A 22,963-nucleotide genomic window follows, 5' to 3' on the forward strand; every position below is an offset into this window, starting at 1 on the left:
CCGAAGAAATGTCACTGACCCGAAACGTTAACTCTGCTTCTCTTTCCACAGATGCTGCCAGACCTGCTGAGTATTTCCAGCATTTCTTGTTTTTATTTCAGATTTCCAGCATCCGCAGTATTTTGCTTTTATTGAAGAATCCTTACTGTGGGTCCAATTTTAACACTCATAAAAACCCATTCACAGAGTTCAAATTGGGCCCACTGTAATGTGTCTGAACCAGGAAGTGTAACTTGGGATAGGTAACTCAATGCCATATCACGTTCAGAAAGCAAAATAAAGAGAGAGAAAGATAGAAGAATGGGATTAAGAGAGAAAGATAAGAAACAGAAAGCGAAAGTAAAAACTATATACTTTTTAAAATCTCCAACAATAATTCAAATCTGAAGAAATGAGATTCCACACTAGTAAAATTTAATTTTCAGTACTAGAGAGGTGGTTTGGCTGTAATTAAGACTTAGAATGCCATTAAATGTTCAATGGACATATCCTAACTTTTTCTGCTGTTTAGTGAGTGTATATCACATTAAGTACAGCAACTTCACACCCATCCATGTGCTTCAATCGCAAGTCACCAGGCAACATACCAGTATAGTGGGGCAGCAGGGCAACACAGAAAGCAACTTCTGTTGATGTATAGAATCTTCTTTCAATGAAGAAATTGTATATAAACTTTCAATATATAGGATTACATATAACTTGTCAGTACATAAATATATAGGTTATAAATAATCTTAACAGTGCACATTTTTGTTTCATTCGTTCATGGGATGGAGGTGTCACTGGCAAGGCCAGCAGTTATTGCCTATCCCTAATTTCCCTTCAGAAGGTGGTGGTGAGCTGCCTTCTTGAACCGCTGCAGTCAATGTGGGATAGGTACACCCACAGTGCTGTTAGGAAGGGACTTCCAGAAATTTTGACCCAGTGACAGTGAAGGAACAGTGATATTGTTCTAAGTATGGATGGTATGTGGCTTGGAGGGTAACATGCAGGTGACGGTGTTCCCATGCATCTGCTGCCCTTGTCCTTCTGGGTGGTGGAGGTCCAGGTTTGGAAGGTGCCGTCTAAAGAACCTTGGTGAGTTGCTGCAGTGCATTTTATAGTTGGTACACACTGCTTCCACTGTGCGTCGGTGATGGAGGGAGTGAATGTTTGTAGATGGGTTGCCAATCAAGTGGGCTACTTTATCCTGGATGGTGTCGAGCTTCTTGAATGTTGTTGGAGCTGCACCCATCTAGGCAAGTGGAGAGTATTCCATCACATTCCTGACTTGTGCCTTGTAGATGGTGGACAGGCTTTGGGGAGACAGGAGGTGAGTTACTCACTGTAGGATTCTGAATCTCTAATCTGCTCTTGTAGCCACGGTATTTATATGGCTACTCCAGTTCAGTTTCTGGTCAATGGTAACCCCCAGGATGTTGATAGTGGGGGTTTCAACGATTGTAATGCCATTGAATGTGAAGGGAGATGGTTAGATTCTCTCTTGTTGGAGATGGTACTTGTGTGGCACAAATGTTACTTGCCACTTATCAGCCCAAGCCTGGATATTGTCCAGGTCTTGCTGCATTTCTACATGGACTGCTTCAGTGTCTGAGGAGTCGCGAATGGTGCTGAACATTGTGCCATCATCAACGAACATCCTCACTTCTGACCTAATGATTGAAGGAAGGTCATTGATAAAGCAGCTGAAGATGGTTGGACGTAGGACACTACCCTGAGGAACTCCTGCAGTGATGTCCTGGAGCTCAGATGATTGACCTCCAACAACCACAACCATCTTCCTTTGCACTAGGTATGACTCCGACCAGTGGAGAGTTTTCCCTGACTCCAGTTTTTCTAGGGCTTCTTGATGCCATACTTGGTCAAATGCTGCCTTGATGTCAAGGGCAGTCACACTCACCTCACCTCTTGAGTACAGCTCGTTTGTCCATGTTTGAACCAAGGCTGTAATGAGGCCAAGAGCTGAGTGGCCTGGCGGAACCCAAACTGAGCGTTAATGAGCAGGTTATTGCTAAGCAAGTGCCGCTTGATAGTACTGTCAATGACACCTTCCATCACTTTACTGATGATTGAGAGTAGACTGATGGGGCGATAATTGGCCGGCGTTGGACTTGTCCTGTTTTTTTGTGTCCAGGACATACCTGGGCAATTTTCCACATTGCTGGGTAGTTGCCAGTGTTGTAGCTGTACTGGAACTGCTTGGCTCGGGGCACGGCAATATTTGGAGCATAGGTCTTCAGTACTATCGCCAGAATGTTGTCAGGGCCCATAGCCTTTGCAGTATCCATTGCCTTCAGTCATTTCTTGATAGCACATGGAGTGAATTGAATTGGCTGAAGACTGGCATCTGTGATGCTGGGGGTGGCACAGTGGCGCAGTGGTTAGCACCGCAGCCTCACAGCTCCAGCGACCCGGGTTCAATTCTGGGTACTGCCTGTGTGGAGTTTGCAAGTTCTCCCTGTGTCTGCATGGGTTTCCTCCGGGTGCTCCGGTTTCCTCCCACATGCCAAAGACTTGCAGGTTGATAGGTTAATTGGCCATTATAAATTGTCACTAGTATAGGTAGGTGGTAGGGAAATATAGGGACAGGTGGGGATGTGGTAGGAATATGGGATTAGTGTAGGATTAGTATAAATGGGTGGTTGATGGTCGGCACAGACTCGGTGGGCCGAAGGGCCTGTTTCAGTGCTGTATCTCTAAACTAAACTAAACTAAACTAAACTTCAGGAGGAGGCCGAGATGAATTATCCACTTGGCACTTCTGGCTGAAGATTGTTGCAAATGTTTCTTTTGAACTGACGTGCTGGGCTCCTCCATCTTTGTGGATGGAGATATTTGTGGAGCCACCTCCTCCAGTTAGTTGTTTAATTGTCCACCACCATTCATGACTGGATGTGGCAGGACTGCAGAGCTTAAATCTGATCTGTTGGTTGTTGATCACAATTCCGTAAGTTTCAGAATACTCATGGACAAAGACGAGAGTGGTCCCAAAGGAAGAGTGCTAAATTGGGGGAAGGCCAACTATACCAAAATTCGGCAGGAGCTGGGGAATGTAGATTGGGAGCAGCTGTTTGAAGGTAAATCCACATTTGAGATGTGGGAGGCTTTTAAAGAGAGGTTGATTAGCGTGCAGGAGAGACATGTTCCTGTGAAAATGAGGGATAGAAATGGCAAGATTAGGGAACCATGGATGACAGGTGAAATTGTGAGACTAGCTAAGAGGAAAAAGGAAGCATACATAAGGTCTAGGAGGCTGAAGAAAGACGAAGCTTTGAAAGAATATCGGGAATGTAGGACCAATCTGAAACGAGGAATTAAGAGGGCTAAAAGGGGTCATGAAATATCTTTAGCAAACAGGGTTAAGGAAAATCCCAAAGCCTTTTATTCATATATAAGGAGCAAGAGGGTAACTAGAGAAAGGATTGGCCCACTCAAGGACAAAGGAGGAAAGTTATGCGTGGAGTCAGAGAAAATGGGTGAGATTCTGAATGAGTACTTTGCATCGGTATTCACCGAGGAGAGGGACATGACGGATGTTGAGGTTAGGGACAGATGTTTGATTACTCTAGGTCAAGTCGGCATAAGGAGGGAGGAAGTGTTGGGTATTCTAAAAGGCATTAAGGTGGACAAGTCCCCAGGTCCGGATGGGATCTATCCCAGGCTACTGAGGGAAACGAGAGAGGAAATAGCTGGGGCCTTAACAGATATCTTTACAGCATCCTTAAACACGGGTGAGGTCCTGGAGGACTGGAGAATTGCTAATGTTGTCCCCTTGTTTAAGAAGGGTAGCAGGGAAAATCCAGGTAATTATAGACCGGTGAGCCTGACGTCAGTGGTAGGGAAGCTGCTGGAGAAGATACTGAGGGATAGGATCTATTCCCATTTGGAAGAAAATGGGCTTATCAGTGATAGGCAACATGGTTTTGTGCAGGGAAGGTCATGTCTTACCAACTTAATAGAATTCTTTGAGGAAGTGACAAAGTTGATTGATGAGGGAAGGGCTGTAGATGTCATATACATGGACTTCAGGAAGGCGTTTGATGAGGTTCCCCATGGCAGGCTGATGGAGAAAGTGAAGGCGCATGGGGTCCAAGGTGCACTAGCTAGATGGATAAAGAACTGGCTGGGCAACAGGAGACAGAGAGTAGCAGTGGAAGGGAGTTTCTCAAAATGGAGACGTGTGACCAGTGGTGTTCCACAGGGATCCGTGCTGGGACCACTGTTGTTTGTGATATACATAAATGATTTGGAGGAAAGTATAGGTGGACTGATTAGCAAGTTTGCAGACGACACTAAGATTGGTGGAGTAGCAGATAGTGAAGGGGACTGTCAGAGAATACAGCAGAATATAGATAGATTGGAGAGTTGGGCAGAGAAATGGCAGATGGAGTTCAATCAGGGCAAATGCGAGGTGATGCATTTTGGAAGATCCAATTCAAGAGTGAACTATACAGTAAATGGAAAAGTCCTGGGGAAAATTGATGTCCAGAGAGATTTGGGTGTTCAGGTCCACTGTTCCCTGAAGGTGGCAACGCAGGTAAATAGAGTGGTCAAGAAGGCATACGGCATGCTTTCCTTCATCGGACGGGGTATTGAGTACAAGAGTTGGCAGGTCATGTTACATTTGTATAGGGCTTTGGTTCGGCCACATTTGGAATACTGCGTACAGTTCTGGTCGCCACATTACCAAAAGGATGTGGATGCTTTGGAGAGGGTGCAGAGGAGGTTCACCAGGATGTTGCCTGGTATGGAGGGCGCTAGCTATGAAGAGAGGTTGAGTAGATTAGGATTATTTTCATTAGAAAGACGGAGGTTGAGGGGGGACCTGATTGAGGTGTACAAAATCATGAGAGGTATAGACAGGGTGGATAGCAAGAAGCTTTTTCCCAGGGTGGGGGATTCAATTACTAGAGGACACGAGTTCAAAGTGAGAGGGGAAAAGTTTAGGGGGGATATGCGTGGAAAGTTCTTTACGCAGAGGGTGGTGGGTGCTGGAACGCGTTGCCAGCGGAGGTGGTAGATGCGGGCACATTGGCGTCTTTTAAGATGTATCTAGACAGATACATGAATGGGCAGGAAGAAAAGAGATACAGAACCTTAGAAAATAGGCGACATGTTTAGAGAGAGGATCTGGATCGGCGTAGGCTTGGAGGGCCGAAGGGCCTGTTCCTGTGCTGTAATTATCTTTGAGTGTAATCATATCTGGTGTCCATGACGACTCCTAGTTTCAGAGATCCTCCTCAATACCTTTCCCATAATCACATCTACAATTCCTCGGCTATCTGTGCGCTGTGCCCCTCTCTGCTCATCCCACTTCAACGCACTGTTCATTGTTGTGTTACTGGCCCCTTTGTTTGAATTAAGTTCTAATGTGTTTTTACCGTGTGTGTTTTTACTGGGTCTACAAATCCCAGGACAGGGATGTGAGCTTGAGAGCGAGGGGGAGGTGGTGGGAGTGGTGGTGGGGGGCGGTGGTTGTTGAAATGGCCAGCAACCGGAAGCTCGGGGTCATGCTTTCGGACTGAGCAGATGGGATCCGCAAAGAGACTGTGAGCAGCGAATACAGTATACTAAATTGAAAGAGGTACAAGTAAATCGCTGCTTCACCTGAAAGGAGTGTTTGGGGCCTTGGATAGTGAGGGGAGAGGAGGTAAATGGGCAGGTATTACACCTCCTGCAATTGCAGGGGAGGTGCTTTGGGAAGGGGATGAGGTGGTGGGGGTAATGGAGGAATGGACCAGGGTGTCGCAGAGGGAACGATCCCTTTGGAATGCTGACAGGGGAAGGGAGGGGAAGATGTGTTTGGTAGTAGTATAATGCTGGAGGTGGTGGAAATGGCGGAGGATGATCCTTTGGATGTGGAGGCTAGTGGGGTGGAAAGTGAGGACAAGGGGAACCCTGTCACGGTTCTGGGAGGGAGGGGAAGGGGTGAGGGTAGAGGTGCAGGAAATGGGTCAGACAGGCTTGAGGGCCCAGTCAACCACAGTGGGGGGAAACCTCAGTTGAGGCAAAAGGAAGACATATCAGAAGCGCTGTCATGGAAGATGCTTTGAAGATGGAGAAGCTGGGAGAATGGAATGGAGTCCTTACAGGAGGCAGGGTGTGAAGAAGTGTAGTTGAGGTAGCTGTGGGAGTTGGTGGGCTTATAATGGATATTAGTCGACAGCCTATCCCCAGAGATGGAGACAGAAAGGTCAAGGAAGGGAAGTGTCGGAGATGGGCCATGTAAAGGTGAGAGAAGGGTGGAAATTAAAAGCAAAGTTGATAAATTTTTGCAGTTCTGGGTGGGAGCATTCCTTGAGAAATGACCACCCACACATAGAGGGAGCGGGTGGGAAAGTGGAGTTGAAGCTTAAGATCAGCCGTGATTGTACTGAATGGCAGAGCAATAGACGGGCCACATAGTCTATTCCTCCTACTTCTCGTGTTCCTGTGGCATTAAACCGAGACCCTCTGTACTCTCTCAGCAGAAGAGCAGGCCAATATTTATCCCTCAAATCAAACACTACAAAATCAGATTATCTGGTCATTATCAGATTTTAATGCTTGTGGGATCTTGCTGTGCACAAATTGGCTGCTGTGTTCCCTGCATTACAGTAACTACCCTTCAAAAGTACTTAATGGGCTGTCATGCTCTTTGGGACGGACTGAGGCTGTGAAAGGGCTATATTAATGAACGAGTGTTTGCTTTTGTATATGTGAGATACACACCCACAGTGCTGGGTCATTGCGCTGCAGGGAGGGACTGAGAGTCTGGCGGAACCTCCTGTCCGCGGCGGTAGGATCCGGCGGGGCGGTTTGGACGGTGCACTCCCTTTCCCTCCTCCTCAGTCAGTCGCCGTCATGTCGCCGCTCTCCTCCTTCCTCTGGACCTACGCTGTCGGTGTGAAGGTGTTGTTGTCCCAGCTGCTGAGCCGCAGCTTCTCGCTGCCAGGTTAGAGACCGCACCGTGCTTCACTGGAGGCGAGGCATAGGCCCGGGAACCGGGGGCTCGCGTTTAAACTCCCCGCCTCCCTCAGGGCCTTCGCTGCTCGGGTCGGGATTTCACTGACAGCCGGCGATGAGTAACATTCCCCGGGCCTGTTTATCGGGGAAACCTGCTGCCTTGCTGCACATTCAGTTCCTTTTATCCCCTCTTTATATCACAGCTTCAGCCATATTCCCTCTTCCTCTCTCTCTCTCTCTCTCTCTATCAGATTCATCCATCTAATAATATCAGCCTCTGTGTCACAGATCCACGTATCAATCTCTCTCTCTCTCTATATATATATATACGGTTCCAATGTTGGCTTGTGCTCCTCTTGTCTCTCCATCCATATCTCTCTCGCTCTCTCCCTGGCTGTATCACAGATCATCCAACTAACAGTATGTCTATCCACAGCTCCATCTATCTATCTATCTCTCTATTTTTCCAGCTACAGTGTTGGCTTGTGCTCCTGTTCTCCCCCTCTCTATATTACAGATTCATCCAGTTATGTATCTCTCCCCCTTTCTATATCATAGATCCATCCATCTATCAATCTCTTTGTCCCCCCCCCTTTTTGTGTCATACATCTATGAATCAACATCTCTCTTTCTGTATTGTAGATCCAACTATTTGATTCTGCTGTCATGTGTTATCCCCCCACCCCTCGCATGCGCGCGCACACGCAGGCAGATTTATTGGTTTCAGGGTTATCCTATATGTACTCTACTTAATTTCAGTGTTGTCCTGAGCTTTCTATCTCTCTCTATATAGTTCCAATGTCATATAACTCTTTTTCTGTTTGCTTCTGTTGTTGCCCAATGTTCTTTTTCTCTATATATTTAGTTCCAGTTTTTCCCTGTACTTGGAGCATGTACTGCTCTGTATTCATCTCTCAATCTTCCCATTCAGTTCCAATGTTACCCTATATACCTGCTTTCTTTGTATTCTGTGCTGTTGTTGCTCTGTTCACGCTCTCCCTATTTGTTGCCAATATTTCTCAGTATTCTCGCATTCTGTATTCAGATTCAGTTGCGCCCAGTGTTTTTTTTTCTATGTTTGGTTTCACCCTTCCCCTTTGGTATCTCTTTACCCCAGCATTAGTCTTCTCCTTTTGTACAGAGAAAGTTGTAAAAGCAAAATCAAGTTCTTGCTCTTGTTGTGCTCAAATTCTATCAGTGCCACCACCATGCAGTTAGGGTCAGACTTGTCTTGCTTATTTTAATTAAAATAGAACTGTGAGGATGAGGAATGATTAGCACTTGAAAATGAAAAACTTCAAATTGTTCTCTGCTACTATTACTCATTTACCAGAAATATTTCTTCTTAAAGGCTTAGAATCCTGATGGCATGAATCCTAGAATGCAGAAGTTGGAGACACTCTGACGATGGTTTTGGAAAAAATCTCTGATATGATAGTTGTGACTGGTAACCCACCAGTTCACTATGTAACACTTCTGTTCAGGAACACAGAAATCTGTAAACCAGGTTACTATAGACCAGTCAACCTAGCACTGATAGTGGGTAAACTTTGAGAGGACATAATATGGGATAAGATTAACATTCGTCTCAAAAATTTGGGTTAATTAAGGGCCTCAGCATGATTTCCAAAAAACAAATTATGTCTGACATGTTTAATAGAATTCTCTGAGAGTATGGACAAAGTATTTCCACTGGGCACTGAGTTGGTCACCAAAAGGATGAAGGGAGCGATTATGTCAATTTTTTTAAGCAGGAGGTTCTTTGGACATGGAATACCCTACCAGGAAACATCTATAATCTAGTGCTGGAAGAAGAACCCATAATAGTTTTAAAAAAGTAACTTCATAAATGATTGGAAAAGAAAAAAAAATTAAGGATATGGGGAACTGGAACTAAGTGGATAGCTCTTTTTGAGAACCACCATTGGTGGGTGTAACAGCTCCTTCTGTGGTGTAACATGCTAAAATTATTGTTCATTCAGCTCCTAACACTTGTGTCTATCAACAATAAGGTAATTTAGACATAGGTTCTTTAATGAAAAATATGTAGAGTGGTTTTTATGATGAAACTTGTCGCGTTTGCAGGTGTTGGTCCAGATTCTATAGTTAGTGGCGGACAGACAGGCATTTCTGTAACCGCTGTTGTGAGTCCCATATGGTGTGTTGCCTCTCTGGTCCCAGGATCAAGGATATCATGGAGAAGGTGGAGAATATCTTGCAGGGGGAAGGGAGTCAGCCAGAAGATGTGGTACATGTCGTTACCAATGGATGTTGAAATTAGAATTCAATTAATAAAAATCTGGAATTAAAAGCTAGCTAGTCTAATGATGACCATGAAACTATTGTCGATTGTTGTACAAACCCATCTGGTTCACTAATGTCCTTTCAGGAAGGAAATCTGCTGTCCTTACCTGGTCTGGCCTACATGTGACTTCAGACCAGCAACAATGTGGTTGACTCTTAAACGCTGTCTGAAATGGTCTAGCAAGCCACTCAGTTCAAGGGCAATTAGGGATGGGTAATAAATGCTGGCCTAGCCATCAACGCCCACACCCCATGAACGAATAAAAATAAAATAGAGAGCAGGTATTGAAGTCCTATGGTCAGATTTTCAGGAGGATGTTAAAAAGTAAGGACCTCAAGGAGTCCTGGCTTTTGTGCCCCCTACCTTTCACACTTGTTAGAATGTAGGACCTCAAAGGTAATAATCTGGATTGCTCTCAGTGCCACACGCAAGAGTAGAAATAGGAAGATAGGATCAATGTGTGGCTTGAGGCACGGTGCAAGAGGGAGGGCTTCAGATTCTTGGGGGCATTGGGACCATTTCTTGGGCAGGAGGCACCTATTCAAAAGGGGCGGGTTGCACCTTAACAGGGCTGGGACCAATGTCCCTGCAAGGAGGTTGGGAGGGGGAGCTTTAAACTAATTTGGCAGGGGGTGGGCGGCAGCTATAGAAGTAGAAAAGAGGAATAAGGTGCTTCAAGGAGTGAAAGCATTGAATAGCGCTTGAGAAGGAAGTAGTACGATATTAGATGGGAGCAGAGTAAGAAGGACTATGAGGAATATCAAGACAGGATTACGATATATGTATGTAAATGCACAAAATGTGGTGAACAAGATTGATGAGCTACAAGTACAAATAGCTGTGTGGGAATATGAAGTGGCGGCAATAACGGAAATGTGGCTTTAGAATGGTGAGGACTGGGCACTTAATATTCAGAAAAGATAGGGAAGGAGGAAAGGGAGGTGAAGTGGCAGACTGATTAGGGAAGACATTGTGGTGTTCGAAAGAGAGGATGTCCTTGATGGAGCAAGGACAGAATCCAGTTGGTTAGAGTTGAGAAGCAAAACAGATATGATCACGCTACTGGGGGTATTAGATAGGCCTCCAAATACTGAAGGAGAGATAGAGGAGCAAATCTGCAGGGCACTCAGAGATGTGCAAGAACTATAGAGTGTTAATACTGGGGAACTTTAATCAAATATCGATTTGGGATAATAGAGTAAAGGATAAGGTGGGGGTGGACTTTCAGAAATGTCTTCAAGAGAACTTAAATGACCAGTATGTTTTTGGTCCAACTAGGAAGGAGGCATTGCTGTATCTGGTGTGGGGAAATGAGGTGGATCAAGTGTCTGTGGGGGATCATGTCGGTAGGAGTGATCATCATATCATAAGGTTTAGATTAGTAATGGAGAAGAGCAAGGAACAATCCAAGGAGGAACTTCTCAATTGGAAGAGGGCTAATTTCAATAGGTTGAGAAGGGATCTAGCTGGGGTAAAATGGAACTAAAAAGCGACAGGAAAAATGGTAACGGAACAATGGGTAATCTTTCAGGAGAAAGAAGATGTTTTAGGTACAGGCTAAGGACATTCCAACAAGGGGGAAAAGTAGGGGAACCAAAGTCAGGGCTCCTTGGATGACAAGGAAGATAGAGAATATGATGAAACAAAAAAAGAGGGTGCATAATGCGTGTCAGGTGAATTCTTCAAGTGAGAACCAAGCTAAATACAGAAAGTTGAAAGGGAAGGTGAAGAGGCAAAGAGAGAATATGAGAATAGAATGGCAGTTAACATAAAAGGAAACCCCAAAATTTTCTACCGGCATGTAAATAGTAAGCAGGCATGAAGAGGTGGGGTAGAGCTTATTGGCAACAAAGAAGGTTGTTCTTAGAGGCGTAGAGCAACGCCAGAATACTTAATGAGTACTTTGTATTGGTGTTTACTAAGGAAGAGGCTGCTGATAAAATATTGGTAGAAGCAGAGATGATTGAGGGGTCTTTACAGGGTGGATGTGGAAAGGATGTTTCCCCTTGTGAGTTAATCTAGAACTAGTGGTAACTGTTTAAAGATAAGGGGTCGCCCATTTAAGACTGAAATGAGGAGAAATTTTTTCTCTGAGGGCTCCTCTTCCTCAAAAGGCGGTGGAAGCAGAGTCTTTGAATATTTTTAAGGTAGATAGATTCTTGAGAAGCAAAGGGGTGGAAGGTTATCAGGGGTAGGTGGAAATGTGGAGTAATCAGTTCAGCCATGAACTTATTGAATGGCGGAGCAGGCTCGAAGGGCCGAGTGGCCTACTCCTGCTCCTAACTCGTATGTTCGTATGTAGGTAATGGATGGGGTGAAAATTGATAGGGATATACTGGAAAAGCTGTCTGTGATTCGAGTGGATAAGTTCCCTGGTCCAGATGGCTTGCATCCCGGGTTGCTAAAGGAAGAGATCATGGAGGGCTTTCCATAATCTTCCAGTCTTCCCCAGATATGGGGGAGGTGCCAGAAGATTAGAGAGTGGCAAATGTGACACCGTTATTCAAGAAGGGGTGTAAGGACATTCCTAGTAACTACAGAATGGTCAGTTTAACATCAGTGGTGGGTACGGTTTTAGAAATAATCAGGGAAAAAAAATCAAGTTAAAGAGAGCCAGTATGGATTTGTAAAAGGCAGATCATGCTTGACTAATTAATTTTTTGATGAAGTAACAAAGAAGGTTGATGAAGGGAATACAATGGATGTTGTCTACATGGATATTAAGAAAGTGTTTGACAAAGTGCAACCTAGACTGGTTAACAAAATTGAGGCTCATGGAATAGGAGGGTCAGTGTCCAATTGGATAAAAAAATTGCTTAAGGACAGAAAACAGCAAATCGTGGTAGATGGTTGTTTTTCAGACTGGAGGATGGTAGACAGTACTGTTCCCCAAGATTCGGTGCTGGGACTACTGCTTTTTTTGCTATATATAAATGACTTGGATCTTGGAATACGGAGTAAAATTTCCAAATTTGCTGATAATACCAAAGTTGGAGATGTGGCAGACAGTGGGGAAGATGCAAATTGACTGCATCAGGGCATAGATAGGCTAGCAAAATGGGCAGACAAATGGCAGATGGAATTTAATTCAGAGAAGTGTGAGATGGTGCATTTTTGGCAGAAGGGTTAGGGAGAAGCAATATGGATTGAATGGCACAGATCTAAAGAGTACAGGGTTAGAGGGACCTGGGCATCTCTGTGCACAGATCCTTGAAGGTGGCAGGACGTTTTTTTTATTCATTCATGGGATGTGGGCGTCGGTGGATATTGCCCATCCCTGATTGCCCTCGAGAAGGTGGTGGTGAGCTGCTTTCTTGAATTTGTTAGCCAGGGGCTGCAAGAAGTATAGAGTCTGTTACAAACTGCTGGATAGTTCATGAACTATAGTAACCTGTGCTCAGACACTGGCCTGTGCTGGTAAAAACCAGTTTGAACAAATTAATTTATGTGACACGACAAGGAGAGAGATCACAGAAATAGAGATTTATTTGGACACGGTGTGATACCGGGGTCTTTGGGCCTGGGCCAATGAGGAGAAGATACGAACGAGGTGAGCAGGCCGAAACCAACCGGCAAGAGACAGCAAAGTTTGAAGAGATAAGAAAGCGAATAAGTATGGAAAATCTCAGGCATAGAGCCAGCGAGAAACTCCAGAGACCAACCATCGCGGAAGTGGAAGACCCTGTGTGAGCAACGCGGCGACGACATAAAAGAGAGAGAACGGAACGCCTGGCCAGCGTCAGCTCTCCCCTTTTTCGGGTATTATCCTTTGTTTTCTGTGACTAGGTCAGGGAAAGATCAGAGGAACCTAGTGGGTGTGCTTATCAATTCTAGTTAGCTTTGTTATTAGCTGTATAACCCAGTTTGAGTTGCATGCTTTTGTCTAACCAAGTGTATAAGCCTTATTCTTCCATTGTACAACAACGTGAATAAAGTAAAGTAATAATTAAAGAAAGGACTGAGTTTCCTCCTCTTTGTACTAAACCATTAACTGTAGCCGGTGGATTAGGTGGAGGGTGGCTCTCTTGTAACCCGATGTCCCAAACACCCAGCGTGAGCTTGAATTAAGAGGACTTAGTCCCACGTGACGGCCAGGATGAAGTGGGTGAAGGGAATAAAGGGGCCAAGGGGGAGTTGACTCCGCGCCACGGTTTACAAACTGCTGCAGGACATGTGAGGTAGGTACACCCACAGTGCTGTTAGGAAGGGAGTTCCAGGATTTTGACCCAGCGACAGTGAAGGAACGGCGATATAGTTCCAAGTCAGGATGGTGTGTGACTTGGAGGGGAACTTGCAGGTGGTGGTGTTCCCATGCATTTGCTGCCCTTGTCCTTCTAGTTGGTAGAGGTCGCGGGTCTGGAAGGTGCTGTCGAAGGAGCCTTGGTGCGTTGCTGCAGTGCATCTTGTAGATGGAACACACTGCTGCCACTGTGCGTCGGTGGTGGAGGGAGTGAATGTTGAAGGTGGTGAATGGTGCGTCAATCAAGCGGGCTGCTTTGTCCTGGATGGTGTCGAGCTTCTTGAGTGTTGTTGGAGCTGCACCCATCCAGGCAAGTGGAGAGTATTCCATCACACTCCTGACTTGTGCCTTGTAGATGGTGGACAGGCTTTGGGGAGTCAGGAGATGAGTTACTCGCCGCAGGATTCCTACCCTCTGACCTGCTCTTGTAGCCACGGTATTTATATGGCTACTCCAGTTCAGTTTCTGGTCAGTGGTAGCCCCTAGGATGTTGTTAGTGGGGAATTCAGCGATGGTAATGCCATTGAATGTCAAGGGGAGATGGTTAGATTCTCTCTTTTTGGAGATGGTCATTGGCTGGCACTTAGGTGGCAAGTTACATTCACGCCACACATCAGCCCAAGCCTGGACATTGTCCGGGTCTTGCTGCATTTCTACACAGACTGCGTCAGTATCTGAGGAGTCGTGAATGGTGCTGAACATTGTGCAATCATCAGCTAACATCCCTATTTCTGACCTAATGATTGAAGGAAGGTCATTGAAACAGCTGAAGATGGTTGGGCCTAGGACACTACCCTGAGGAACTCCTACAGTGATGTCCTGGAGCTCAGAAGATTGACCTCCAACAACCACAACCATCTTCCTTTGTGCTAGGTGTGACTCCAACCAGCGGAGAGTTTCCCCCCCTGATTCCCATTGACTCCAGTTTTGCTAGGGCTCCTTGATGCCATACTCGGTCAAATGCTGCCTTGATGTCAAGGGCAGCCACTCTCACCTCACCTCTTGAGTTCAGCTCTTGACCATGTTTGAACCAAGGCTGTAATGAGGTCAGGAGCTGAGTGGCCCTGGCGTAACCCAAACTGAGCATCAGTGAGCAGGTTCTTGCTAAGCAAGTGCTGCTTGATGGCACTGTTGATGACACCTTCCATCACATTACTGTTTATTGAGAGTAGGCTGATGGGGTGGTAATTGGCCAGGTTGGACTTGTCCTGCTTTTTGTGTACAGGACATACCTGGGCAATTTTCCACATTGCCGGGTAGATGCCAGTGTTGTTGCTGTGCTGGAACACCTTGGCTAGGGGCATGGCACGTTCTGGAGCACAGATCTTCAGTACTATTGCTGGAATATTGTCAGGGCCCGTAGCCTTCGCAGTATCCAATGCATTCAGTTGTTTCTTGATTTCATGTGGAGTGAGTTGAATTGGCTGAAGGCTGACATCTGCGATGCTGGGGACTTCAGGAGGAGATGGAGCTGGATCATCAACCCGGCACTTCTGGCTGAAGATTGTTGCAAATGCTTCTGCCTTATATTTCGCACTGATGTGCTGGGCTCCCCCATCATTGAGGATGGGAATATTTGTGGAGCCACCTCCTCCAGTTAGTTGTTTAATTGTCCATTGCCATTCATGGCTGGGTGTGGCAGGACTACAGAGCTTCGATCAGATCCATTGGTTATGGGATCGCTTAGCTCTGTCTATCGCATGCTGCTTATGCAGTTTGGCACGCAAGTAGTCCTGTTGTAGCTTCACCAGGTTGACACCTCATTTTGAGGTATGCTTGGTGCTGCTCCTGACATGCCTTCCTGCACTCTTCATTGAACCAGGGTTGGTCTCCTGGCTTGATGGTAATGGTAGGGTGGGGTGGGGGGACATGCTGGGCCATGAGGTCACAGATTGTGGTTGAGTACAATTCTGTTGCTGCTGATGGCCCACAGCGCCTCATGGATGCCCAGTTTTTCACTGCTTGATCTGTTCGAAAGCTATCCCATTTAGCACGGTGATGGTGCCACACAACACGATGGACGGTATCCTCAATGTGAAGGCAGGACTTCGTCTCCACAAGGACTGTGCAGTGGTCACTCCTACCAATACTGTCATGGACAGAAGCATCTGCGGCAGGCAGATTGATGAGGACGAGGTCAAGTATGTTTTTCCCTCTTGTTGGTTCCCTCACCACCTGCTGCAGACCCAATTTAGCAGCTATTCCTTTAGGACTCGGCCAGCTCGGTCAGTAGTGGTGCCACCGAGCCACTCTTGGTGATGGACGTTGAAGTCCCCCACCCAGAGTACATTCTGCACCCTTTCCACCCTCAGTGCTTCCTCCAAATGGTGTTCAATATGGAGGAGTACTGACTCATCAGCTGAGGGAGGGCGGTATGTGGTAATCAGCAGGAGGTTTCCTTGTCCATGTTTGACCTGCTGCCATGAGACTTCATGGGGTCCGGAGTCGATGTTGAGGATTCCCAGGGCAACTCCCTCCCTACTGTGTACCACTGTGCCGCCACCTCTGCTGGGTCTGTCCTGCCGGTGGGACAGGGCATAACCCGGGGATAGTGTTGGCAGTGTCTGGGACATTGTCTGTAAGGTATGATTCTGTGAGTATGACTATGTCAGGCTGTTGCTTGAGTAGTCTGTGGGACAGCTCTCCCCACTTTGGCACAAGCCCCCAGATGTTAGTAAGGAGGACTTTGCAGGGTCGACCGGGCTGGGTTTGCCGCAGTCGTTTCTGGTGCCTAGGTCGATGCCGGGTGGTCCGTACGGTTTCATTCCTTTTTACTGACTTTGTAGCGGTTAGATACAACTGAGTGGCTTGCTAAGCCATTTCAGAGGGCATGTAAGAGTCAACCACATTGCTGCGGGTCTGGAGTCGATGTTGCAGACCAGACCAGGTATGGACAGCAGATTTCCTTCCCTAAAGGACATTAGTGAGAGAGTGGTTAGCAAAACATATGGAATCTTGGGCTTCATTCATAGAGGTATTGAGTACAAAAGCAGGCAAGTTAGGCTGAACCTTTATAAAGCTCTGATTAGGTCACAGCTAGTGTGTTGCATCCAGTTCTGGTCACCATATGTTACGAAGGATTTGAGGGCCCTTGAGAGGGTGAGAGGAGATTTACTAGACTAGTTCCAGGTATGAAGAATCTTAGCTACAAGGTTAGGTTGGAGAAGCTGGAGTTGTTCTCCTTGGAGCAAAGGAGATTGCGGGAAGATTTGATAGAAGTGTACAAGGTTATGACAGGCTTAGATAAGGTAGATGAAGAAAAGCTGTTCCCATTAGCTGATGGTACAAGGACTAGCAGACACAGGTTTAAAGTTTTGGGCAAGAGATGCTGGGAGGATGTGAGGAAGAACTTCTGTCCAGAGAGTGGTAATGACCTGAACACTTTGCCTACAAGGGTGGTGGAAGTGGAGATGGTTAATGATTTCAAAAGGAAATTGGATGGGCTCTTGAGGGAACTAAGCTTGCAGGGCTAAGGGTGTAGAGTGGGGGATTGACTGGATTGCTGTGGACTCGATGGGATAAATGGCCTCCTTCTGTGCTGTAATGACTCTGTGACTATGAAACTGTGACTGTAGTTCGGCATCATTTTAAATGCGCTAACCAGTTATAGTTGCTCATAACTTCTCTTCCATTGAGAAAGCATGGAAGGCATCTGAAAACATATAGATGTTAATGTTAAGGTGCAAAATAGAGTTGGGTACTGAGAGTGATGTAGGGCTGACAGACACAAATTCCCCCTGGCTTCACACTGTGTTCAGAGCTAAGGAAAACAGAGATAATTGGCTTGAATTTTGCTCTGAGCTTTCACTTTTAACCTCATGAATAGTTGTTCAGAGACTTTCTGTGGGCTTGACAGTTGAGATTTCTACCAATCCTGCATTTGATCCAGTATGGCAGCCTCTACAGGGGATCTGTGGTGTCTGTGAGCAGAAGAAGCAGCAAGGAGGCTGTTCAAACAATCAGATTGAAGAATTCTCATTGCGACGCATAGACTACAAACTAGAAGTAAAAAAGCAGGAAATATAAATTACATTTAAGTTATTGTACAGGAAGCAAAATAAAGATTGGGACATACACATGGGATTAAGGGAGCGAGATGAGAGAAAAATAGAAAACTAAAAATTAATTTTTATTAAATCTGCAACATTAGTTTTATTCAGGAATGAGACTCCACACTTGTAATATAGTTTTTTTCTGTGCCAGAGAGGCTGTTCAGTCAGTCATTTATTACACCATTAAAAACTCAGTTACTGTTTAATGCAACAGCTGTACCTTTCCCATTCGTCTTTAGTGCGATTACAATGATTTCAGTGCCAGTTCTATCAGCAAGGATATCTCTGAATGCAGCTTCTGGATTTCCACGTTGAACTGTGCATGCTTGGACGCCAGAAGTTGCTGTCAGATTTACCCTGTGATAGCAGCAAGCGCTGTTAGCCTCACCATCATTATTATAAAATCTGGGCCATTTTCTGCGTCTGCTCAAGCGGACTCTCGTTCCGCATGCCAGAATCCGAATTTTGGTAAAACCTCAATGTTGACTGTGAGGCAGTTTGACATTGGGCTCCATGCTGGTTTAAAAATGTGTTTGAAATGTTCCTGGGTGATCCCACATTGTAAGCTTTGTCTTATACCTGTTATGATTATGGTACAGCTGGTGCAAAGCCAGACTTCCTCCTCAAGGTGGAGCCTCATCATTTGCCAGAATTTAATTTGGACAAGTTCATGCCAGCGTTACACAAAGCGGCTTTGTGTTGATGTGAAATGTGAAGTGTAACTGTAAAGACTGTTGCTCAACGCTCTTGTCTGCCTTCAGTAATCTCAGCTTCTCCGATGTGCAGTCTGCTTACCAAGATAGGACATTCACATCTTGTTCAACTCCACTGATTATGTCTCAATCACCTGCATGGTCTTTTGTACTCTAGAAAATCCATTACTGGTTGATTTTTCAAAGCATAGTAAATTCTTTTGGGAATGATATACAAGGCTGCAGAGCAAAACCCGAGCAGTTTGTAACTGTCTCTCGGATCCTAAGATTACTTTGCAGCTAGGAATTTGATACTAGATTTTTTTAAAAACCTATTTATATGCATATTTATATGAAAGGATGCATATTTGCAGTGTTACAGGGTTGTGGATTCATTACATGCAGTGTAGCCTATGTAAGTGGCATATGGAAGTGTTATAGATTGATTAAAGCATTGGAAGAGGTCATTCGGCCTCTGTAGAGCAATCCAGTCAGTCCCATTCCCTGCTCTTTCCCTGGAGTCCTGCAGGTTTTTTCCCATAAGTGCCCATCCAATTTTCTTTTGAACTCATTTATTGTCTCTGCTTCCACTATCCTCGTAGGCAGCCAGTTTCAGGTCATTACCACTTGCTGCGTAAAAATTCTTCCTCACACCCTTTCCCCACCCCCCGACCTACTCCAGAACCTTAAATCTAGATCCCCTAGTCTTTGTACTGTCAGCTGATGAGAAAAGTTTTTCTTTGTCTGCCTTATCTAAACCTGCCATAATCATGTACAACTTTATCAGGTCTCCCTTCAAACCCAGCTTCTTCAACCTAACTTTATTTTATTTTTTTTATTTAGAGATACAGCACTGAAACAGGCCCTTCGGCCCACCGAGTTTGTGCCGACCAACAACCACCCATTTATACTAACCCTACAATAATCCCATATTCCCTATCACCTCCCTACACTAGGGGCAATTTACAACGCCCAATTTACCTATCACCTGCAAGTTTTTGGATGTGGGAGGAAACCGGAGCACCCCGGCGAAAACCCACGCAGAAACAGGGAGAACTTGCAAACTCCGCACAGGCAGTACCCAGAATCGAACCCGGGTCTCTGGAGCTGTGAGGCTGCGGTGCTAACCACTGCGCCACTGTGCCGCCCATTTGTAGCTAAATTCCCTCATCTCCAGAACCATTCTGGTAAATTTCTTCTCACCCTCTCAAGGTACCTCACATCCTTCCTAAAGTGCGGTGACCAGAATTGAGCACAATATTCTAGTTGTGGCCGAATGTGGGAGCTTTATAGGGGTTCAGCATAACTTCCCTGCTTTTGTACTCAATACCTCTACTTATGAAGCCCAAGATCCCATATGCTTTGCTAATTAGTCTCTCAATATGTCCTGCTGCCTTCAAGGATCTATGCACACGGACCCCAAGGTCTCTTTGTTTCTGCACACTCTTTAAAACAGTGCCATTATGTCTATATTGTCTCTCCCTATTCCATCTGCCAAAATGCATCACCTCACTGTATTAAGTTCCATCTGGTACTTACATAGCATATATGGCACAGAAACAGGCCATTTGGCCAAATCAGTGCATGCCAGTGTTTATGCTGTACTCGAGCATCCACCCATCTAAATCAATCATCATAACCCTCAATTCCCTTCTCCCTCATATGCCTGTCCAGCTTCCCCTTAAATGCATCAATACTATTTGCTTCAACCACTCCACGCGAGTTCCACATTCTCACAACTGGGCAGCACAGTGGCGCAGTGGTTAGCACCGCAACTTCACAGCTCCAGGGACCTGGGTTCAATTCTGGGTACTGCCTGTGCGGAGTTTGCAAGTTCTCACTGTGACCGCGTGGGTTTTCGCCGGGTGCTCCGGTTTCCTCCCACCTCCAAAGACTTGCAGGTGATAGGTAAATTGGCCATTGTAAATTGCCCCTAGTGTAGGTAGGTGGTAGGGAATATGGGATTACTGTAAATCTTTGGTCTCCTTGTCTCTAGAGACAATGGGTAAGCGCCTGGAGGTGGTCAGTGGTTTGTGAAGCAGCGCCTGGAGTGGCTATAAAGGCCAATTCTAGAGTGACAGACTCTTCCACAGGCGCTGCAGATAAAATTGGTTGTCGGGGCTGTTACACAGTTGGCTCTCTCCTTGCGCTTCTGTCTTTTTTCCTGCCAACTGCTAAGTCTCTTCGACTCGCCACGTTTTAGCCCTGCCTTTATGGTTGCCTGCCAGCTCTGGCGATTGCTAACAACTGACTCCCACGAATTGTGATCAGTGTCACAGGACTTCATATCGCGTTTGCAGACGTCTTTAAAGCGGAGACAAGGACGGCCGGTGGGTCTGATACCAGTAACGAGCTCGCTGTACAATGTGTCCTTGGGGATCCTGCCATCTTCCATGCGGCTCACATGGCAAAGCCATCTCAGGCGCCGCTGGTTTAGTAGGGTGTATATGCTGGGGATGTTGACCGCCTCGAGGACTTCTGTGTTGGAGATACGGTCCTGCTACCTGATGCCAAGGATTCTCCGGAGGCAGCGAAGATGAAATGAATTGAGACGTCGCTCTTGGCTGACATACGTTGTCCAGGCCTTGCTGCCGTAGAGCAAGGTACTGAGGACACAGGCTTGATACACTTGGACTTTTGTGTTCCATGTCAATGCGCCATTTTCCCACGCTCTCTTGGCCAGTCTGGATATAGCAGAGGAAGCCTTTCCCATGCGCTTGTTTAATTCTGCATCGAGAGACAGGTTACTGGTGATAGTTGAGCCTAGGTAGGTGAACTCTTGAACCACTTCCAGAGTGTCATCGCCGATATTTATGGATAGGGCATTTCTGACGTCCTGTCCCATGTTCGTTTTCTTGAGGCCGATGGTTAGGCCAAATTCGTTGCAGGCAGCTGCAATCCTGTCGATGAGTCTCTGCAGACACTCTTCAGTGTGAGATGTTAATGCAGCATTGTCAGCAAAGAGGAGTTCCCTGATGAGGACTTTCCATACTTTGGTCTTCGCTCTTAGACGGGCCAGGTTGAACAACCTGTCCCCTGGTCTTGTGTGGAGGAAAATTCCTTCTTCTGAAGACTTGAACACATTTGAGAGCAGCAGGGAGAAGAAGATCAAAAACAGTGTAGGTGCGAGAACACAGCCCTGTTTCACGCCACTGTAGGGTTAGTATAAATGGGTGGTTGTTGGTCGGCACAGACTCAGTGGGCCGAAGGGCCTGTTTCAGTTCTGTATCTCTAAATAAAAATAAAGAAGTTTCTTCTGAATTCCCTATTGGATTTCTTGATGACTATCATATTTGTGAAGGGCAAATCATGTTTAACTAACTTGCTCAAGTTTTTTGATGAGGTAACAGAAGGTTGATCAGGGTATTGCTATTGATGTGGTGTCCATGGACTTCCAAAAAGCATTTGATAAAGTGCTGCACAAACGGACTTCTGAGTAAAGTTCTAGCTCATGGAATAAAAGGGACAATAGCAACAAGGGTATGAAATTGACCGAGTGACAGGAAACAGAGAGTAGTGGTTAATGGATGTTTTTTGGACTGGAGGAAGGTTTGTAGTGGAGTTTCCAAGGGTCAGTATTAGGATCCATGCTGTTCCTGATATAAATTGATGACTTAGACCTTGGTGTACAAGGCACCATTTCAAAACTTGCAGATGATACGCTTGGAAACATTGTGAACTGTGAGGAAGATCATGTAGAACTTCAAAAGGACATTGGTTGGTGGAATCGATCAACAAGTGGCAGATTAAATTTAATGTATTTAAGTGTGAAGTGATTCATTTCGTTAGGAAGTATGTGGACAGACAATATAAAATAAAGGGTGCAGGAGCAGAGGGACCTGGGTGCATATGTGCATAAATCATTAAAGGTGGCACGACAGGTTGAGAGAGCAGTTCATAGAGCATTCATGGGGCTTCATTAATAGGGGCATAGAATACAAAAGCAAGGAAGCTATGTTAAACCTGTGTAGAACACTGGTTCGGCCTCACCTGGAGTATTGTGTTCAGTTTTGGATGCCACACTTTAAGAAAGATGTGAAGGCATTAGAGAGAGTGCAGAAAAGATTCACAAGAATAGCACCAGGGATGAGGAACTTCAGTTACGTGGATAGATTAGAGAAGTTGGGACTTCTGCTTGGAAAAGAGAAGATTGAGAGGAGATTTGACAGAGGTATTCAAAATCATGAGGGTTTCCAAACAGAGTAGATAAGGAAAAACTGTTCCCATTGGTGGAAGGATTGAGATTTAAGGTAATTGGCAAAAGAAGCAATGGTGACATGATGAAAAACATTTTCACTCAGCGAGTGGGCAGGATCTGGAATGCACTGCTTGAGAGTGTGGTGGAAGCAGTTTCAATCGAGGAATTTAGGAGAGAATTGGATTATTATTTGAAAAGGAAGAATGTGCAGGGCCATGGGGAGAAGGTGGGGAATGCCATTAGATGAATTGCTCATTCTGAGAGACAGGCCGAATGGCTACCTCCTATGCTGCAACAATTCTGTGATTGATGGCCTCTAGTTATGCTCTTCCCCCACAAGTGAAAGCATTCTCTCTGTTTCCACTCCAGAAAACTTTTCATCATTTTATAAACCTCAATTAGTTCACTTCTCAGCTGCTTTTTTCCAAGAGAAAAGTGGCCCAACCTGTTCATCCTTTCCTAATATGTATACCCAAGCATTTCTGGTATCATTCTTGTAAATGTTCTTTGCACCCTCTCTAGTGTCCCTAT

General features: G+C 45.6%; 2 protein-coding genes across 6 annotated transcripts in view; both read left to right on the forward strand.

Moving 5' to 3' along the window:
* LOC137371147 (E3 SUMO-protein ligase ZBED1-like) overlaps window positions 1–22,963 on the forward strand; it is a 137,662-nt gene that overhangs the window by 100,933 nt on the left and 13,766 nt on the right. For 2 of the 5 annotated variants that reach the window (XM_068033171.1, XM_068033173.1), the window contains exon 1: window positions 6,846–6,934. The exons of 1 other annotated variant lie outside the window; for it this stretch is intronic. The gene's annotated coding sequence lies outside the window, so the exon portion shown is untranslated. Of the gene's footprint in view, window positions 1–6,845; window positions 6,935–22,963 lie in introns of those variants that run through there. 2 more of the 5 variants (XM_068033170.1, XM_068033172.1) reach the window with 2 other exon arrangements.
* dhrsx (dehydrogenase/reductase (SDR family) X-linked) overlaps window positions 6,744–22,963 on the forward strand; it is a 259,767-nt gene continuing 243,547 nt past the window's right edge. The window contains exon 1 of the mRNA XM_068033176.1: window positions 6,744–6,934. Within this exon, the coding sequence (XP_067889277.1) occupies window positions 6,844–6,934 (91 nt within the window). The 5' untranslated portion in view covers window positions 6,744–6,843. The remainder of the gene's footprint in view (window positions 6,935–22,963) is intronic.

The sequence above is a fragment of the Heterodontus francisci genome, chromosome 6, assembly GCF_036365525.1.
Source record: "Heterodontus francisci isolate sHetFra1 chromosome 6, sHetFra1.hap1, whole genome shotgun sequence".
Lineage (NCBI taxonomy): Eukaryota > Metazoa > Chordata > Chondrichthyes > Heterodontiformes > Heterodontidae > Heterodontus > Heterodontus francisci.